Below are 19,313 nucleotides of genomic sequence, written 5' to 3' on the forward strand. Positions count from 1 at the left end.
ACCTCACCATCGTGGCTGACTGTGTCCCCTCTAACTGTGACTTCACCATCGTGTCTGACTGTGTCCCCTCTGTGACCTCTCTGTGACCTCACCATTGTGACTGTGTGTCTTCTAACTGTGACCTCACCATCGTGACTGACTGTGTCCCCTCCAACTGTGACTTCACCATCGTGACTGACTGTCTAACTGTGACTTCTCTAACTGTGACCTCACCATCGTGACTGACTGTCCTCTCTGTGACCTCACCATCGTGACTGACTGTGTCCCCTCTAACTGTGAACCACAATAAACTTTCCTTAAGTTTCTTTTGTCTGGCATTTTGCCGTGGCATTGAGAAAGAAAGAAAACTGGTACTCGAAATGTGAGGTTTTCTGCTGTGACTCTATGACCATGTGGCTTGTAGGCCTTTGGAACTGTTTGTGAAGGACTTTGGAAGAGTTTGCCTAGAGAAGCCCTAGAGTGCTGTAAGCCATAGATACCCAACCTTTGGATGTTGTGATATAATGCCATCATCAAAACACCATCGGGGCTGCATTCATAGCTGTGCTGGGACACATGCAGTTTGCAGGCTGAAGGTTGGACGTGGCTGCTGTAAGCAGAACTTAGCCAGTGAAGGTATGGAAGGCCAGAACGCTGAAATGAAAGAAACTAATTCTGGGTCCTGAAATTTCCAGTGGGAAAGAGGACTCCATCAGGACTTGGCTAAGAGGCCAGCCTGTGCTATATTCTGGCAAAGAAGCTGCCAGGAATTGGGAATTCTACATGCTATAGACATTTTATAGATACTTTACACCTTTTGAGTTTTTGTATTTGTAGTGATTGATCATTTGGTATTTTTCATATCAGTAGAAATTTAGATTCTGATTTAACTTGATTTTTTTTAACAAACAAAAATGGAGGATGGGGCGGTGGTGGCGCACGCCTTTAATCCCAGCACTCAGGAAGCAGAGGCAGGCGGATCTCTGTGAGTTCGAGGCCAGTCTGGTCTCCAAAGCGAGTTCCAGGAAAGGCACAAAGCTACACAGAGAAACCCTGTCTTGAATCCCCCCACCAAAAGACCCCAAAACCTATGCACAAAAATGGAGGATGTAATAATGTTGACTTACCTATGATTTTTTTTCTACTTTTGGGGTTTTACAAAACTGTTTTAATTATAAAGACTTATTTATATTATGGGAGATGTCTAGGTTATGAAATATAAGGATGTTAGAGTTAGATGTTAGAGTAAGTCCACGGGTCTGACTTAATGTTCCTCGCCAGTGATGGGGTAAAAGAACTGGTCATTTCCATTAGGTCTCATAATTGCTGCTTGGCTGATAGACTTATAGCCCAGATTTTGATATTATTTCTAGGTTACAGAAACCAATAATGAGAGTCTCAGTTCTTTGAGGTGTATGATGAAAGATGTTTTTCATGGGATGCCTTCTTTGGTCATGTTGTCAACAAAAGTGTTTTTTAATGCATACCCAGTAACATATCCACTGCATTTTTGATTTACTTTTCTGATTCTATCTTTACTCATTACTACAATTAGAACTTTTTGTGTTTGGCAGCAATACTTTCAAATGAAAGCAATTTTGCATACATACATACATACATACATACATACATACACACACGTATGTCTAGGTGAAATAAACAAATTTTTATTTTCTAGAATGGAAATTTGGTTTAGTGATCAGGTTAATGCAGTATTAATCAGAAATGAACTTATCCCTGGGGTTCACATGTTAGCTGGCATGTTGAAATGATCTGAGTCTCAATCTGCACATCTGAATTCATTTTGTAAAATATGGTGAGCAGCTGCATCCCCGTGGAAAGCTCAAACAACTGCAGGACATTAACCCATTGAGAAGATTACAGTAGGTTTCAGTTCCATGTTAACCGTATTTATTAGTGAAAATTGACTTGAGTGCTTCTGCTTCTAACAGACTTTTTTATGTCTAGAAGAAAGGAAATAAAGCATTGGAATGATAGGACTTTGATGTGCAAAGAAGTTAATGTCCAAAGAAGTGATTATCTAAATCATCAAACCAAATGGGGGTACAGGAAAGAATTATTCTGGAGTCTAATGAGCTATCAGCCTATCATGTCAAGAAAAATGTTATTCACCTGTTTGATTTAGAAATTAAGTAACTTGTCTGTGAAAGGCTGATTGTGGTTGTAATAAATTTGGATTGGAACCCTTTGCCTCTTACCAATAAATACCCTTGATAGGAACCATTTCTAGTGGGGAGACAACTGGAAGAGAGAGAGCTGGGCATCAAAGCCAGGGCCTGGCCCTAGTATACATTTGCTCTCTGGAATATGTTCTCTTTAGAGTTAAAGCAGGGTGGCTGGGTTTGAAATGGAAGGAAGGGACAGATTGTTTCAGTGGCGTCACACCATACCCCACACAGTGCTGTATGTCTATCAAATCTGAAATGAGTCAACTCACATCCTGATTTTGGGAGGCTGGGGTTAATACAGAATCCTTGAGGTTACTATTTCTCCAGGCCTTGTGTTGGAACCACTGGAGAACACTGGGGGTGGAGGGTCCTTGAAAAAGGGAGGCTGTGTTCTCTTTTTACTGGTCTGTTTGTAGAAATCTGTAGTTCTTGTTTCCCTAGTCATAGACTGGTGGCGTGATTATTTTTTTTTAACCTAAGTTTCAAGCTGGAGTTTGACGGCATGTGCCTGGAATCCCAGCACATGGGAGGTGGAGGCAGGAAGGCTACATAACAAGTTCATTGCCAGCTTAGAATCCATGAGGCTGTCTCAAAACCAAATACAGCAGGGGAGTGTGGGTAGGTTCTTTCCTTACTTTGTAGAAAAATAGTAATCATTTCAGAAGTTTTTGTGAAAAACAACAAATTTAGACTTAAAGGAAAGTGATAGCTTTTCTTAGCATTAGAATTTTTTTTTTTCTTTTAAAACATGTTTGAGTGTTAGGTTCAGTGTGAGTGAAACTTTGTCCTTCAGAGTGCTCATGTTCTGTGCCCTGGTTAGTTGTAGCCTGCTCAGCATAGGCCAAAGACATATTGAGGTGTTTTAGACATAATCACATACAAGTCTGTCTGCTTACTTATTATGATACAGTTAAGATGCCGTTTGCCCTAGATCTTTGTGTCACATTTCAAAAACTGTCTATCTTGGGCAGTTGAGTACAGTAGCTTTTTCTCTAGCTTAGTTTCATACCCTGTCCTTGAGGAGTGCCCCTGGTCTAGATTCCCTTGGTGACGTTTATCATTTTCCACACTTGGTCAGATTAAAAGGACATATTATGGAAATGAATTTGACAGCCACATAGAGAGTGAGCTGAGTGTGAAAGAGAGAAGAGTTTGTAGATTGTGTAGTGCAGAGCAAGCAGGGAAGAAGAGGACCCTGTCTTCTTACACATCACGGAGTGTAGGGAGAGTGAAAGGCAAGATGGAGGGTTTGAAGTAAAAGTATTCTAAATTGATAGAAAAGCTAACATTTATTGTATACTTACTGTATCAAGATTGTTCCAAATTGTTTTCTATATGAGTTCATCTAATAGTCACAGTCTTTGAAAAGTAGGGCTATTGTTCTCATGTTATAGATGAGATAATGGAAGCAGAGAAGTAAAGTAGCTTCTTTAAAGTCCTAGCAAAGCAACCGAGCTGGGAGCTGAACCCAGGCAGTCTGCCTCTGGAGCCGCCAAACACTGAAATCAAATCTTTATGCAGGGCCTTAGCTTCATCTCACGTCTGCCACAGAATCAGGCAAAACAGGCTTTCTTCCATTACCGTGGGTCTGGTCATCAGCAAGAGGACCTCAGGAGACAGAGGACCTCAGGAGACAGCACCCTGTGTAGACAGACGGTGTGCGGTCCGCCAGAAACTGGGGGAAAACTAGTCAGTGCCTATACCTATAGCTCAGGGAGGTAATACACTCTACTTTGAGATGTGCAGAACGCGAAAGCATCTTCCACAGGCCACTGAGAGCCAATGCACAGGATTGGGCCGCATGTTTCCACTTGTGGGAAGCATCCCCCAGGCTGAGATCTCCTGTCTCCTATTAATATATAGACTGCTCAACTCAGCCTTCCCGGCAAGGTGCCCCTTTAGGCTGCCGTGTTCCGGGCGGATGTTTCATCACAGTGGGGTCCTTTCCCTGCCTGGGCTTTGCCTTGTGCAGTGCTGTCAACCGGGAAGCCCTCTGTGCAGCACCAACTCTAGACGACGCTGCCTTACCACCTAGACCATCCCTGGACCCCTCCCAGCTGCCTTATCCTGTGCTCTCAATTTGTGTTCTCTCATAGACTCTGCAACTTAAGGAAAGTTTATATAAACTGGGAGTAATATTTATTGTGTCTTTATTTTATGGTAGTTGGTACTTGACTTACTTCGATGACTTTTGTGTTCTTTTGACTAGTTCTTGTTTGCTAATTATTAAATTTAGTGCCATGTACAATAAATAAAAAGGCAGGCATGCTTTAGGATTGGCTAGATTTTCATTATGTATCAGCCTGATTTAATAGTGAAAATGTCACATTTTAAATTGAGTCAATTATTTGCTCATAAGATTATAAAATGTAATGCCCACTTCTGATCTATTGATTGATTTTGTGCTATAATTTAGGGTTTGGTTCAAATGAGAACTAGATTATGCTGCTTTCCCCCCCCTCATTTTGTATATTATAGTTAAAAGAACTTCTTTAAATGAACTCTTACCTTGTACTCCTAAAGCGTGTGTGTGTGTGTTCCTGTGCATGCACACGCATGTGTGTTGGATTCGTGTGTGCGGCATATGTAGAGGCCAGAGGTTGATATCAGGTTGTCTTTCTCAGTCACTTCTTCACATTATTTATTTATTATCAAAACAGTATTTCTATTTGAAAAATAGCCAAAACAGCTACATTCTGTCCCAGATGCTTAGGTGTTCAGTAATGATGAGGTATGTTGTGTCATGTTTACGGTAGCAACAGATCTTTATCATTTTATAGTAATTCTGAATAGGTCAGTCCTTAAAGCCATTCCTCAAAACCCAGAGCTCCCTTTTCAGCTAAACTGGCTGGCCAAAGAATATCCAGGATCCACTTGTTCTCTATCCCCCAGGGCTGGGTTATAAGGGTGTGCTGCTGGGGTTGGGAATTTAGCTCAGTGGTAGAGCGCTTGCCTAGCAAGTGCAAGGCCCTGGGTTCGGTCCCCAGCTCCGGATGTGTGTGTGTGTGTGGGGGGGGATAAGGGTGTGCTGCTGTGCCAGCTTTCCCTTGGGCTGGGCTCCAGGAGAGCGCTACGGTGCCAGCTTTCTTGTGTGCTGGGATCTGAACACAGGTCCTCATGCCTGTAAAACAATCATGGTCCCCACAGCCAACCCTCCTGCTCCAAAGTGACTTCTGTTTCTATTGGTCTGTGTGAAACTGGGGCAACTTAACTGTGTTACAGGGCTATTGGACACTCCCTGAAGAATTGCTAATGCGACTTTGGGTGGTGTGCGACACTCTGGAGAACTACCAACCCATGCCCAAGTAGTTTAACCAGTATTTCTCTTCTCTGGCTTACTATAGTATAGGTGCTGAATGTGTACTAGTCACATAGACAGCTATTTGATACCTGAACTGACTAAACAGCTTTCTCTCACTATACTGTTTTTCATTTGAATAAAGACATTAAGTAGAAGAAAGTTGGATTTATACAGAACTGAAATTATCCGCAATTTGAAGGTTTCTATACTTTTTGAAGTAATTTAGAATTGCCTCTATTTTGTGTACTTTTCATAGCTAACTATGTGTGTATTATTCCTTTCCTTTTTTTCTAGATGAATAATACTGCAGCTAGCCCGATGTCTACGGCCACTTCAAGTAGTGGAAGAAACACAGGGAAGGCTATAAGCTTTGCTGCAGAATTGCAGAGCATGATGTGAGTGTGCCTTACATGCTATTACTGTTGCTATTTTAAATTGATAATGTTGAAGAAGAACATTGAAATAAAATGTATAAACCTTAGCTTAATGTACTTTGTATTTAAACAAATTAAAATAATCTCAAAACATTTAAAAAGCTACATGTAAGACAGGCAGAGCTGGATATTAGTGCTGTAGTGGTGCACTGTATTTGAAAACTGAGTACCAGCTCACCTTTTTGTGGATAGTCAAAATGTTTTCAGAGAAGTTTGCAGTTTTTCTCAATTCTCCTAATTTAGTGAGCCTAATTCAAAGTAGTTTTTAACTTTGATAATATTCGAACCATTGCATTTCAGATTATTATGGGAAACACAAAGTATTAAAAAACATCACATGTATTGAATCTTTGAGAAATTGCACATTTGTTTAAGAAGTCTTTCCAAAGGCTATTCTCATCTTGCAGTGAATGAGACAGTTTATCTTAATTGGGCGGAGTAGCAGATTAGGGAACCATGTAAGCACTCAGTTCTTTCCTAGTGGTTTAGGAGACAGGTATCTATAGGAAGAGGCAACGTAGGTTCTTTCCCAATGATCCTTAGGCATTTTAAAAGAATATTTCTGTGCAAAGTTTAAATGCCTTCCTCATGTGTATATTGATAGCCTTTGGAGTGGGTTGACTCTACTGTGTGATAATAGTTCAAAGCACATTTTTGGTAAGTTTGATCCCATTTGATAGTCTCTCAGTAGACATACTTCAAAGAAAGTATGAACACTGAAAGCGCTGATGTCATAGTATCTCAGACTTTCTGCTCTCAGCAGCTCTTTATAGTCTTAATTATTGAGAATCTTTGAGAACTTTGGTTGTATGGGCCATCTATATCTATTGAGTTCTTGGAATTTAAAACTGAGAAATAAAAATGTATGTTTTTATTTGAAAAATAATAAACTTATATGTGAATATAATCTATTTCTTATAAAAATTGTGTTCTAAAACCAAAAATTGATAACACTTGTGATTGCTAAGATGGGGATAAACACTACTTTAGAAGCTGACTTTCGTGAAGCTGCCTGTATCATAAATTGTGGGGCACTTTAAGAGTTTAGAGATTTGTATACGCGGTGGTTTTCCATTATAGTTTAACAGGCTTACTGTTAGCAAACTTTGATGTTATGTTACAGTAATCGTATTTAAAAATTTAAGTATGTGCTTTATGATAAGGCAATAAATTTCATTTTTTTTCCCTGTGGCACTAATTTGATTTACTTGTATTTTTTAACTGTGAATTTGGATATCTTCAGATTCTTTACATTATAGTATAATGTACCCCATGTATTTTTTATTTGAATTTAACAGTAATTCACAGTCTTATTTGACCTTTCTTCCTAACATTATGAAAAAGATGAAGTATTTTAAAGCTAATCTCATAGGGTTTATTAAAACGATATATAAGGTAGTAGATAAAACACCAGGTGATGTACAGCATGAGTCCCCAGCCTGTAGCCCTGTGACCTGTGGGAGTAAGTGAAGTTCACTGGATGTCAGTGATGATCACTCATTTATCTGTCGCTCACTGCTGTCTTCACGCTACGTGGCAGAGCTGGGAATTTGTAGCAAACCCATATGGACTATGAGGAGGCTGAAAACATTTACTATCTAGGTTTTTGCAGAAGTTGACCTCTGAGCTATAAACCAGCTCTCTATATAAAGAAAACAGAAACTTAGGAGTGGTTCTGCCTAACATTTATATCTGATAGACCTAAGACCATTAAAGAAAGTTGAGAAAAAGAAAAGAAAAGCTAAATTCAGCACTTTTGTATTAAATACTTTCACACACGTCTTCCCCAGCGATCTCCCTAAGCTGGGTTCTGAGTGTAAAGGTTATTGTTGGCTGCGACTCTGGAATAAGTGTGCACTTTCCTTCATTTCAGACCCGGGGAGAGCCCACTCCTAATAGTACATTCAGCATTGAGAGGCTCAAGTTTTCCCCTTATGAATTGTTCCTCAGAAAGGGAGCTAGAGTCAAAGTGAGGGGACTCCTTTCCAATTTGTCAGTACATCCTATTGCTTTAAGAACTTCAGGCTTTAGAGCATGTACAAGTGAAGTCAGTGTACGTGCAGTCCTTGGTCCTGTGCATTTTCAGTTGAGGGAGTGCAGACTTGATCCCTGCCTTCTGGTGGGAACTGCACTCAGAATTCTCACCGCTGTTTCACAGTTGAGCCTGTTTGTGTTGCTGTTCCCAGTCCTCTGCTGCTGCCGTCTTCTCTGTCTATTAACTAGTAGTAATGTTTATCTTTCAGCTACTGGCTAGCTGTGACCATTACCTAGTCTTTTGTCAACGATTGGTATCACTGAGAACTAGTTGTCAATCACAATGAAAGCTGTTCAGTTCAGTTAATAAACACAAAGTGGCAGCCTTACCAAACAGAAGGGAAAGAAACCGAGAGCAGCTCCTGAGTTAGGCAAGCGGGAGGAGGAGAGGAAAGGGACCTTCTGCCGCAATCCCTTGTCGAGGGCAAGTGGTATACCAGGGTGTGTGTGTGTGTGTGTGTGTGTGTTGTGTGTGTGTGTGTGTGTATGTAGCCGATTCCTCTTTGTTCTATTTTGTGTGTGTGAGTGGTGTTTTGTCTGTGTGCATGTCTGGGCACCACTTGCTTGCCTGGGGCTGGAGGGACCCCAAGAGGGTACTGGAGTCCTCTCAATCTTTATACACCATCCCATACCCTCTCCTATGTCTCAGGGTTTGACTTCCACAATTTAACATTAATCTGTTTGTTGTTCTCTGTTGTCAGGGGGGCTCTAACTGAAAGCAACTTCGCTTCAGATCCACTTGCTAGTGAGTGGTCCTACCACACAGATTCCATGAGCCTCTCCCTTCCTCCCCCCCCCTCCCTCCCCTGCTGGAACTCTCCCGTGATCTGATAAGAAGTGATTCCCTGCCTCTCGCTTTGTTCCCTGGGCTTTTCTCTTCCGGTGCCAGTTCTGCATTAGTGTAGTTATTAGAGCTTCTTAATGTGTTTTAATATTTGGTGTTAGAGTTCAAGTCCGTCCACATGAGTTTTCTTTTTAAATATTTTTGGCCCCTTCTTACTTTTATGCTTCCAGATGAATTTTTAGGAATCATTTCAACAAGCTCCAAAACAAATTCTAAGTGCAAATTTTAAGAACTTTCATATTTTGTTTCTTTTTATGCCTTTTACTGTATTCTCAGATTTCAGACATGGGTCTTTGCAATGCATTTTACTTTTAAAGTTGACTAATGAAGTAATTTTACATTTAGAAAGTTTATTTGAAACAACCCCTGATAGAAACAGTAAAAACAACCAGACTAATGAGTGGGTTGCTTGCCTAGTGTATGATTAGAGACCAAAAAAACTTCTCAGTTTTCTTTAATATTTGTTTTTCTTATTTGAGTGTAGAATTGTGCTGTGACTGCAGTATGCAAATATTCAGCCAATTTATCACCTTAATTTTTAATCATGGTAGTGATTTTATTTTTGAATGGCAAGAAATGATCAGTTTTAAATGGTTAGTTCAATTTTTAAAAATGGATTTATGATACTGCATTCTGACTAATAGAGTAATATACATCAGTGTCCATTCAGTAGTCCAGAGAGACTGGTATATTCAGTGTATTCATTTGTGAAAATAAGTGACGATGATAGAGTGGTCTTCCTCTGGCCATTTTAATGGAAGTATTTCTACAGGAGATCTACACTTCTACATGAGCGTGTGTGAGTGCTGAGCACACTCAGATAGAATGGCAGGCAGGGTCCACTAGAGTTCAGTGGGCTTTCTCTGGCCAGACTCTAGGCTCTTACAGAGGGGTCACGTGTGGTCTGTTCCTGTGATAAATTGTGCTTGTTTTTTTTGTTTTAATTTACTGCTAGCATAGTTTTAATTTTTTTCACTCTTTGGTGTTTGCTGATTTTTTGTTTTCGTTCCAGACATGAGCAGCGTTTCTCTGTCGTCATACCACTGAGAAGGTGTAGCAAGACCTCTGCAGTGCCAGGGTGGGCAGCTTGAGAACAGTTCTGAAGGGCTGTCATGTTAGTAAGGGAGATAGGCAGAGAAATCTGCCTGGAAGTGTGTTCACCATCGCATAAGCTGTCTGGGACTCAGCTGAAGCAGGGGACACACTTTTCCTATGGCAGTGCTCTGCTGCTGCTCGTAGGCCTGGGAGTCAAGGCAATTGGGTTGATTTAGGAATCTGAAGGGCAGATGTTGTTGAAAGTTATTAATTGGACATGTTGGAGGTTCTGTCCTATAGGTAGGGTATAAAACACAATGGGGTTGATGAGCGTGGACACAGTGTGAGAAGGGATCGGTGTGCTCAGTGCACTGTACTGAAACCTAGAACATAGAGAACACAAGCAGTGAGTATGGGAGCTTCGAGGGTCAGCCATCTCTCTGACCTGTTCTCCTGGAGGTCTCCTGACTTCCGTGCTGTCCCGTCACCTTTCTGTGCATTTGGCACCTTGGCTCTTTCTAGAAATGACCTCACTAGTGTTTCACATGCTGTATTTGTCTGTGTTTGGTGTCTGCTCTCAGAGCTTTAAGAGCTTTCCCTGATGTGCTCTGTCTGGCGACTTATCGGTGCTAGGAAGTGGGAAGTGGTGACCATACTGATATGTGTTCAGGAGGGCAGCCAGCCTCCAGGGCAGGGCAGCAGTTGCCATCTTCAGAGTCTTCCAAATAGAAGGGGTAGGAAACAGGAGCCTGGAGGATCCTCATACATGGATCCATGTTTTGTCCCCCCGCCTCTTAGTACATTGATTCTGGTTTTGTCTTACATGAATGAAAGTATTCTTAAGTGTGCTTTCTGTGTTTAGAGTTGGTTTATGTTGTTGCCTCTTCACTGCCTCCTTGACAATTCGATATTTATAAACTACATGTGGGTGGTGGAGGGAGGGGGGGGTAAAGCTTGGCCAATAGGACGGAATCCTAACTGTTTTAAGTATCTTTGAAATGTTATGAGATGCAGTAACAATATTTATCTCTAAGGTAGATAAGTCAGATGATGCCTGCAAATCATTTACATAGATTGTAGTTGTTCAGTAGAACTCTATGTAAATGACTGTGCCTTTTAAATTAGACTTTGTTAGATTATAGGAATAGAACTGAATTTTATCACTTTTTGTTTATTTGTTTTGTTTTGTGGACTGCTAATTTGATATTCAGAGACAATGTCAGTCATTTTGACCAAATAGAAATATGAGTGTCTTAGAAATGGACTAAGCCAGTCTTTTATTGATTCATGAAGTAGCAAAGGGCTAATTTGTCCTAGGGTGACTAGTTGGTTGGTTGATTTGTCCCAAGGTGGCCAGTTGGTTAGTTAAGGGTTTGGGACTTAATACCTGATCTTTTGAATATCAACGCCCTATTCCTTTCTAATGTCTTTCTGATATAAATTAGTGACCAGTTTTTGTTTAAACTGTCAAAATTTCCTCAAGTTTTTCATTCTATGTTTGTATTTGAGATGGCACTACAATATTGGACTCATTTTAAAACGATGAGTGGTGTATATCACTTGAAGCATTTTTCATTAATTCAAGGCATAATCTTTTTTGTGCTTTAAGTCCTGTGATCAGTTATTGTAGTGTCCTGAACATTTCATTCATTTCAACATCACTGGGATGTCCTAATTTTTAGGCAGTTAGAAGCTGACAAAAACGTGCTTGCCCTTCAAGCGTTGTTGGTTTCATGTTCCATGAGCTTTCTTTAAAAAGACACAGTGATATGTACATACATACATACATACATACATACTATGGTCACTTTTCAGCAGCCAGACATATTTTTATAAGTAATTTTTTGAAGTTAGTTCTCCTCCTCTGTTTCTCCAGTCTCATTCAAAGTCTTAACAGTTAGTCTAAAGTAGTGTGACTCTGGGTAGCCAGCCTGTTATTTGTTGGTCTGTGAACTCGGCAGTTTAAGCCAGAAGTCAGTTCCCACTTCCTTCTTTGAGCTAGCTTTCCTGTGATGGAAGTGGGACCCAGTGTGCATTGGAATCATCTAATCTAAGTGGTTTACTATTCTGGTAATATCCTTATGTTGTAACAAGTAGTTCTAAGGCCATATTTGTTCTAGAATAGTCTTGTATCGCCCTGCTTTTTTTTGTTTATTCATTCAAAAATAAACTTGATAGTCTATCATGGCCTAGGCACTCTTCTGGACTCTGCAGATTTAGCAGTGAATACAACATACAGAGTCCCTAATCTTATGGACCTACCTCAAATTCCAATTTTGTTAGCAATACTTCATTTCTCATTTTTTTTTTTAAGAAAATACTACTGCTTCTGGGGCAAACCGTGTTCTTGGAAGTTTACAGTATTGTACATTAAAGTCTTTGACTTAATTATATATACTTCTGTGTTATGGCGGTGGCATTACTTTTGATTGCAGTTTTGGCTCAAGACTTGTTTTTCCTATGACATACGAAACCTTTGAAAATGCACTGTATTTGAGTCACCTTCTAGTTTTACTTGAAATTAGTTTAAAGCAAGGATCTTTGTTTAAAAGGCAAATCAGAAGAAATTAATTTCCAATAGAGAATAGTAGCAACATGAGCCAATTGTATATTGAATGGATTAGAATATTAAACAATCAGTTTCTTGTTTCCTTTTTATATAAAACCTTTTGTCTAATTTTAGAATATTTTACAGATTACAAAGAAATATTACAATTTTAATGTTGAAATAAAGATTGGCATGTTAAATTAATGAAAACCAATAAATAGAACAGCTCAGAACTTAAAAAATTATCTAATGTAATTTTTCCAAAATTTGCATATGCTAATATGGTAGTTTGAATAAGAATGACCCACATAGGCTCTATGTGAATACTTATGAATTCTTCAATAGAATTAGAAGGATTAGGAGGTGTGACATTGTTAGGGTAGGTTTGTCACTGAGGGCGAAGCCAATGCCTCTTTGTCTCTCTGATCAGGGTGTAGCTCTCAGCTACTGCTCGAGTGCCATGATGCTAAGGACTAAGTCTACCAAACTACGGGCAAGCCCTCACTCATTTGCATGCTTTCCTTTATAAGAGCTGCCTTGCTTGTGGTGTCTCTTCACAGCAGCAGAATAATGACTAAGACCCCAAGTAGATAAGATTAATGATAAACATACAGTCTTAATAAGTCTACATCTGCCTTTGGAATGCTTTTTTTTTTTTTTTTTAAAAATTAGTTTTAAGCAGTGCTGTTTTGTGTTGTTTTTTGCATTCATGAGGTAGTGAAATTACACATTTTTCATGAAGTTAATGAAGAAGATTCTAGTGTAGTCCCACTATGAGTTAAGCTTGGTGAGTCCTTCTTAACCTTCCTTTGATTCAGGTTTTGTTCGGAAGAATCCCTGGCCTTCTACTTGCAAGGCAGTCGCCTATGATCATGTTTTCTGATTTGAATGTTTTCTTCCATATTCCTTCCCTAAGGATGTTGGAATTTTAATATGTATGGAAAGTGTAGCTTGTTGCATTGATTTTTATTAACCTACTTAAAAATATTAAAGGTTTTACTTTAAGGTCAAGGTGCTCTGAAAGCTGCAGAATGTAGTATAATCTGAGCAGCATTTTATTTCCAAGTAATTGTGGTTATTGAAATGCACTGTTTTTACATATGCAAACACAAACTCTTAAAACCTGGAAAAAATTAAATGGAAAGCTTTTTTTTTTTTTTAAACCAGATACTATTCTGGCCTAAAATGACATATGCCTATTCTAGCTCCTTTATTTATTTATTTGTTCATTTGTTTGTTTGGCTTTGCAGGACAGGGTTTCCCTGTGTAACAGTCCTGTCTGTTTTGGAACTCATTCTGTAGACCAGGCTGGCCTCAAACTCACAGAGATCCACCTGCCTTTGCCTCCCGAGTGCTGGGATTAAAGGCGTGCGCCACAGCCGCCCGGCCTTGACATACACCTATTTCTTTTGGTCCATTTTCTGTCACTGTGTTGTACATTTAGGTATGTCTTTGTGCACATCTATTATTCAAAGTCTGTAAATAGAGTTGTAAAAATTTACATTTATAATGTGAGAAAACATGGAGATATATCTTCAAAAGAAAATTGAGATAATATTCCATAATAGATATATAAATCAGTCAATGAAATAGAATTCATTAAAAGACACAGTTGCTCACTCTAGGTTAACTTACCTACATTAGTCTTAAATTGCCTAGTATTATCATCCCATTATCTGCTTAATGTAGTGATTAATTCTTTAATGTTATCCTCTTTTTGTTTGGTCATAAACAGATTTTGTGAGATTTTTATTGAAAACATGTTCAGTTTTTTTTTTCAAATTATATAATGTGCCTACCACTTTTCTTTGTTTCTAATCATAATTGTCATTTTAAAAGTATTTTTCCCTTTTCTTTATTATTTCTTTAGCATGTTTTGTTTTTCTCTAACTTACCAAACTTGTTTTTAAGTCTTTTTACTTTTTATTTAAGTAATTGTTATTCATCTAGCCACCCACATTCAATATATATTGTTGAGTTCCTGTGATTTGTCAAGCATGAGGCTAGATAATATGTAAGAGGAGAAGAAATGGGGATTCTTGTGTGCTTATGTTCCTAATACAATGTAGTATATGTTTTATGTGTCTTATCCTTTGATCATTGAAATTTTTGTTCTTTCTACTATAAATGTGTGCTTAGGTACAGAGACATTGAGATGTACACAGAAAACACAGGTTTTAAGTTGCCAAGGTAGAATTGACCTCAGCATATCTAATTTTGTACAACACGGCCTTTGTATAAGGGAGACAGACAGGTGCATCAAATAAGTGTATATCTTGTTTAAGAGGGTAGCTTAACGTATTTTAAGTTCTGCTTTGGGCAGGTGTTTGCAGGGCTGCTCAGGAGGGTGACGTTCTTACTACATTATTAACTCTTCTCCCAGCCCACGAGCCTCCTTTCAAAAACTCATCTCATTTACTAGCTTTTTCATAGCAGATCATGAGACAAACAGATTCTTCTGGAGTCACTAGTAAGTAACTATTCTTACATACGTGTGTAAGTAGAATGAGGAGCCCACCCTCAGATAGAGGGTGAGACAGAGTGACAGACAGTTGAGAACGTAAGTGTGTAAAGAAAGGTTGTTTGTGTTCTCCTATGGTAATATAGAAGTGGGTAAGAGGGTTTTCAACTCAGTGGATGAATCTTAGGAAAATAAGGCCATTTTATCTCTTTAAGAATAGGTACTATTTAAATCTTTGGAAATCTGGGGGACAGGACAGGAAAGGAATATCACAAGTAAAGGAGAACATGTGATCAAGCCCCGGAAGTAGGAATGAGGTGTGGAAAGTTTAATGTATCTGGAAGGAAATGTGTTTGTAGAAAATACTGGTAAAACTGGCGATAAACGTCAGAATGTGGTAAATGAATGGATGGCTAGGGAACTTAATATTTTACCTAGGCATAGGAAACCTTTCAAAGGTGTTTGCCAAGCTGCAGGTGTGATGTGCCTTGGCCCTGAGTGAGGAAGATGGGTGAGGAGCACCATGGGAAATGATGGGCTGGAGGAATGACTGTTGTCCACGTGAGAGACAGCGGTTCCAGGAATGAAGCAGAGGAGACTGCATAGGTTAGCTTGTTAGGTCTTGGGGACTGATGGTAATGTGAACTAGTTCAAAGAATTGGTTCAAGGTCCCCGTTTCCATCCTAGGAAGTTGAGCAGTCAGTTTTATCATTTGTATCTCGATTCCAAAAAAGGGTTTGAGGCATCTGTTAGGATTGTTTACAGCAGGATTATAATACAACAGGAAGGGTAGGGAAGGGGAATGAAAGCCAAGCCCCAATGCAGGAGACACACCCTTCCTGGAGGTATAAATGCACAGAAATGATGCTAGACAGGACAAAAGTGTTGTTATTCCTGCCAGCAGCTGTAGGAAAAGCACAGCACTGTAGGTTAGGCCTGAAAGCATTCTGTCCATGGAAGCCTATGGGGACACTTTATCGTGTAGTGAGCAACCAGTGTCATTAACTGTATGTCCTCAGTAAATGTGAGATTCATATATTTGGTTGAATTTGTAAGATTTTGAGCTGGGGAAAAAGCACTGTTAAGTAGAAACACATTGATTTATTTTTAATAAGATGCTGGTGACAAGTCTGATCTTAAAATTGGTGGTTTCAAATTGTCCTCACTAGAACTGTAGGAGTTTCATCATGGGCTTCCTCTCTGCAGCAAGAGCTGCCCACCCGGTGTCTGTTTGAGATGGTATATACATCTTTAAATTTGGTGTTTGAACAGAATCATAGTCAGAAATGTTTGAAACCACTGGCACATAGTCCTAATTCCCAAAGTCAGTTCAGAAAAAAATTACTTTTTATAATTGGTTATTTCCAGTTTTATGAGTAATATCTAAGATGAATGATGCTACATCAATACCACACAATTATATATATGATACTTTGGACATACAATGTTTACTTATACTTTTTTGTGATAAGGATACATGATAAAAATATATCCCATTGAGCTTGAGGAATGGATAGAGTAACATTCAGATGATTTTTAAATGAACATAGTTTCATAAAGTTGAGCCTTTAAAACTGTTGGTGACTGGTTTCACAGTTTGGTAATCGTTTGACCCCCTACAACCTTCTCTGCCTTGTAAAGACACCGGGCACATTCTTTGACAGTCTTATAAACGAACATCTGGGTTTTCTCCTAATACTAGATTAGAATTTACTTTAATACACAGTGAGAATACATGAAATTTTTGACAGTTTGTGTCATATTTATTCCTCAAAATGTCCACGTGGGGCATCATAGGTAGATGGATAGTTTTCCTGTTATCTGAGAAACGTTTTAATACACAGTGCCTTTGTTGGATGTGTCAGTTTGTTGGGTTCTGCCTCAGGCTGTGTGGAGAGGTGTCCAAGCCTGTGCGAGTAATGCTCGATGGTAGAGAATAGTGGGGGGACTAGGCTGTCCTGCTGTGTCCCAGGCTCAGGAGTGGTTGTGTTTGTTTAACCTGCCTTCTCTTGGACTCGCTGTCTCTCCTGTTGACTCCCAGGCTGGTCCTGGGCCACTGCGTAGTTCTGAAGTGCCTTCCTCTCTTTCCAGTTATTCTTCCTGTCTTAGGCAGACTCACCTTTCATAGTTAGTATTTTTTCTCTTTGGGCCATCTTAGTCAAGAGCAAAGTACTGGTTTACCCCAAAATGTTACCCTAAAAATGTTAACATGCCCTTTGATATTAATTTTCAGTGATTTTTTTTTTTAAGTGTGTGGTAAGCATATCCTTCTTTGTGGGCTCTTTCAAGACCAGACTGTCATAAAGCTACTAAATGCCTGATTGGTTACACTGTTGTGCCAGACTGCATTCAAAGGGAAGGTTCCAGATTTGACCTCTCGTTGGACATTTAGGAGCTAGGACAGTACTCCCAGTACATAAATGAAAAAGCAGTTCATGTAGGCATGAACCAACAGCAAGACATATTTGCAGCTGAGGACAGGTCTGTGTTAAAGATGGAGGCGTAGCAGGGTAAGCGCAGGGCAGCTAAAGGAGGGACTTTGTGGGATTCTGTGAGGCAGCCGAAGTTAGCGGTCACCCTCCCTGCCCATAGGAGCAGTTCTGCCCTGCACTTCCAGTAAGGACACTTGGAGTCCTCTTCGCCTCCGCGGTTGTCCTAGTTACACAAACATTTCTTCTTCCATCAGTAGCCGTGCAAGAGGAGCGGGAAGAATGGACACTCAGGCCAACACTGTTTACCAGTAAGAAAGTGCTGTAAAATACCAGAAGAGGACTAGATGCAAAAGGCTGCCCATCGGCTTGAGATCCCTGTGGCCAGAGTTTGGAATGAGGACTAGAGAGCAATGGGGAGCACCTCACACATTACTAGGAGCAAATGATTTCAACAGCAGCTGTGTCTCACAAACTCTGTCTGTGCACAACTGCTAGATATTTGAAGGAATGTTGCGCAGATTTGGTGCTTTGTACTTAGAAGCAACGTGGGGAGAGGTGAGGCATGGGGAAAGATTGTGTATGTGCTAATCTGCACAGAATGGGAGAACGTACATGTATGAGAACATCATGATTGTATACATAACTGAAAAATGAAAAAACAAAAAACCTTCAGTGCATCCAGAAAACCTAAAATATATGATGGAATATTGTTGATAACATGGAGGCTAGGTAATAGCTGACATCATTATGCTGTGCCATAATTTGCAGGCTGCTTCAAGGACTGGAAGACAGCATTTTTGAGAGAACCATTGTGCAAGTACTCAGTCATTGTGGGTAAACTACAGGGGTGAGAGGAAATGAGTTTCTCCTCGCATGTTGAAAGTTGTGTTTGGAAGTGGAATTAAGTTAAACATTTTCCTTCTAGGCTCCAGAGCCCTCAGAATGAGGGATTAGTTGGATGCTTTCCTCAGCTTGAGAAGTAAGCAGCTGGTCTGGAGAAGGCCTCACAAACCTGACAAACCTCCTGTAGGAGGTGGGGGCTCAGGGGCAGGCCTCCTGTAGGAGGTGGGGGCTCAGGGGCAGGCCTCCTGTAGGAGGTGGGGGTTCAGGGGCAGGCCTCCTGTAGGAGGTGGGGGGGGGTTCAGGGGCAGGCCTCCTGTAGGAGGTGGGGGTTCAGGGGCAGGCCTCTTAGAGGAGGTGGGGTAGGACCTCAGAGTCTACACTTGAACAGGCTTCCAGGCCCACTCATGCTGCTAGGCCGTGAACCCCCACTGTCAGCAATCAAGTGTATTGCAGAGAATAGAAGGACTAGAGAGAGGATTATACTTAGTAACTCATGAGTTTTGTCAGATAGGATGTAGGCACTCTTCTTCTTATTTAATTTTCATGGGGAACTTTGGAGATAGGTGCTGCTTAAGGATAAGGGAGTTCAGACGGCATATTCTTGCTTAAGCTCGTGTGAGAGTATAATGGAGATTCAGACGCTAATTTAAATCCTTGCTCATCTGTCATGTTTCCATCAGAGTCTTTCTTTTTTTCTTGGAATATGATTTATTGTTGGGGAATTTTGCTCTATTTCTTACAACTTTATTATGGGAGCAATGAAGGTTTTATGTGGATTCAGGAAAGTGAACTTGTCAAATATTAGAGCCCGCTGTTAACTGAATTGTAGAATTGTAGTATATGTTCTTATCTTTTAGGGCTAAGCATAGCTGTTGTTACTGTTTGGATTCCTCGGGTATACATACTTACTGTATAATTTAAAGCAACGAGCTTGTGGCATATGTAATTTAGCATCCTGTTTTCCCCTTTAAACATACCTTTAGCAATGTCAGAACTCTTTACACCCCTTGCCATTTCCTCACAATCATTAGCACATTCAATAATTCTGTCTGGGGTACAATCCCATGTCCCCCTCTCCCAGTAATTCTGCTGCCGAATTATTCTTCTAGTTTCTTTTTGATATTTCAACTTAAACTTTTGTTTTTTGGATACTGGGGATCCAGGGCCTTATCTATCCTAGGCAAACATTCTATTACTGAGCTACATAACATCC

General features: G+C 40.0%; 2 protein-coding genes across 10 annotated transcripts in view; one reads left to right on the top strand and one right to left on the bottom strand.

Annotated features, from left to right (window-relative positions):
• The window catches only part of Runx2 (RUNX family transcription factor 2), a 325,752-nt gene that overhangs the window by 293,384 nt on the left and 13,055 nt on the right, over positions 1 to 19,313 (bottom strand). The gene's annotated exons all lie outside the window — the stretch shown is intronic.
• The window catches only part of Supt3h (SPT3 homolog, SAGA and STAGA complex component), a 349,478-nt gene that overhangs the window by 8,022 nt on the left and 322,143 nt on the right, over positions 1 to 19,313 (top strand). For all 4 annotated transcript variants that reach the window (XM_028890682.2, XM_037200133.1, XM_037200134.1 and 1 more), the window contains exon 2: positions 5,764 to 5,864. In XM_028890682.2, the coding sequence (XP_028746515.1) occupies positions 5,764 to 5,864 (101 nt within the window). The remainder of the gene's footprint in view (positions 1 to 5,763; positions 5,865 to 19,313) is intronic.

This window comes from Peromyscus leucopus, chromosome 16_21 (assembly GCF_004664715.2).
Source record: "Peromyscus leucopus breed LL Stock chromosome 16_21, UCI_PerLeu_2.1, whole genome shotgun sequence".
Classification (NCBI taxonomy): domain Eukaryota; kingdom Metazoa; phylum Chordata; class Mammalia; order Rodentia; family Cricetidae; genus Peromyscus; species Peromyscus leucopus.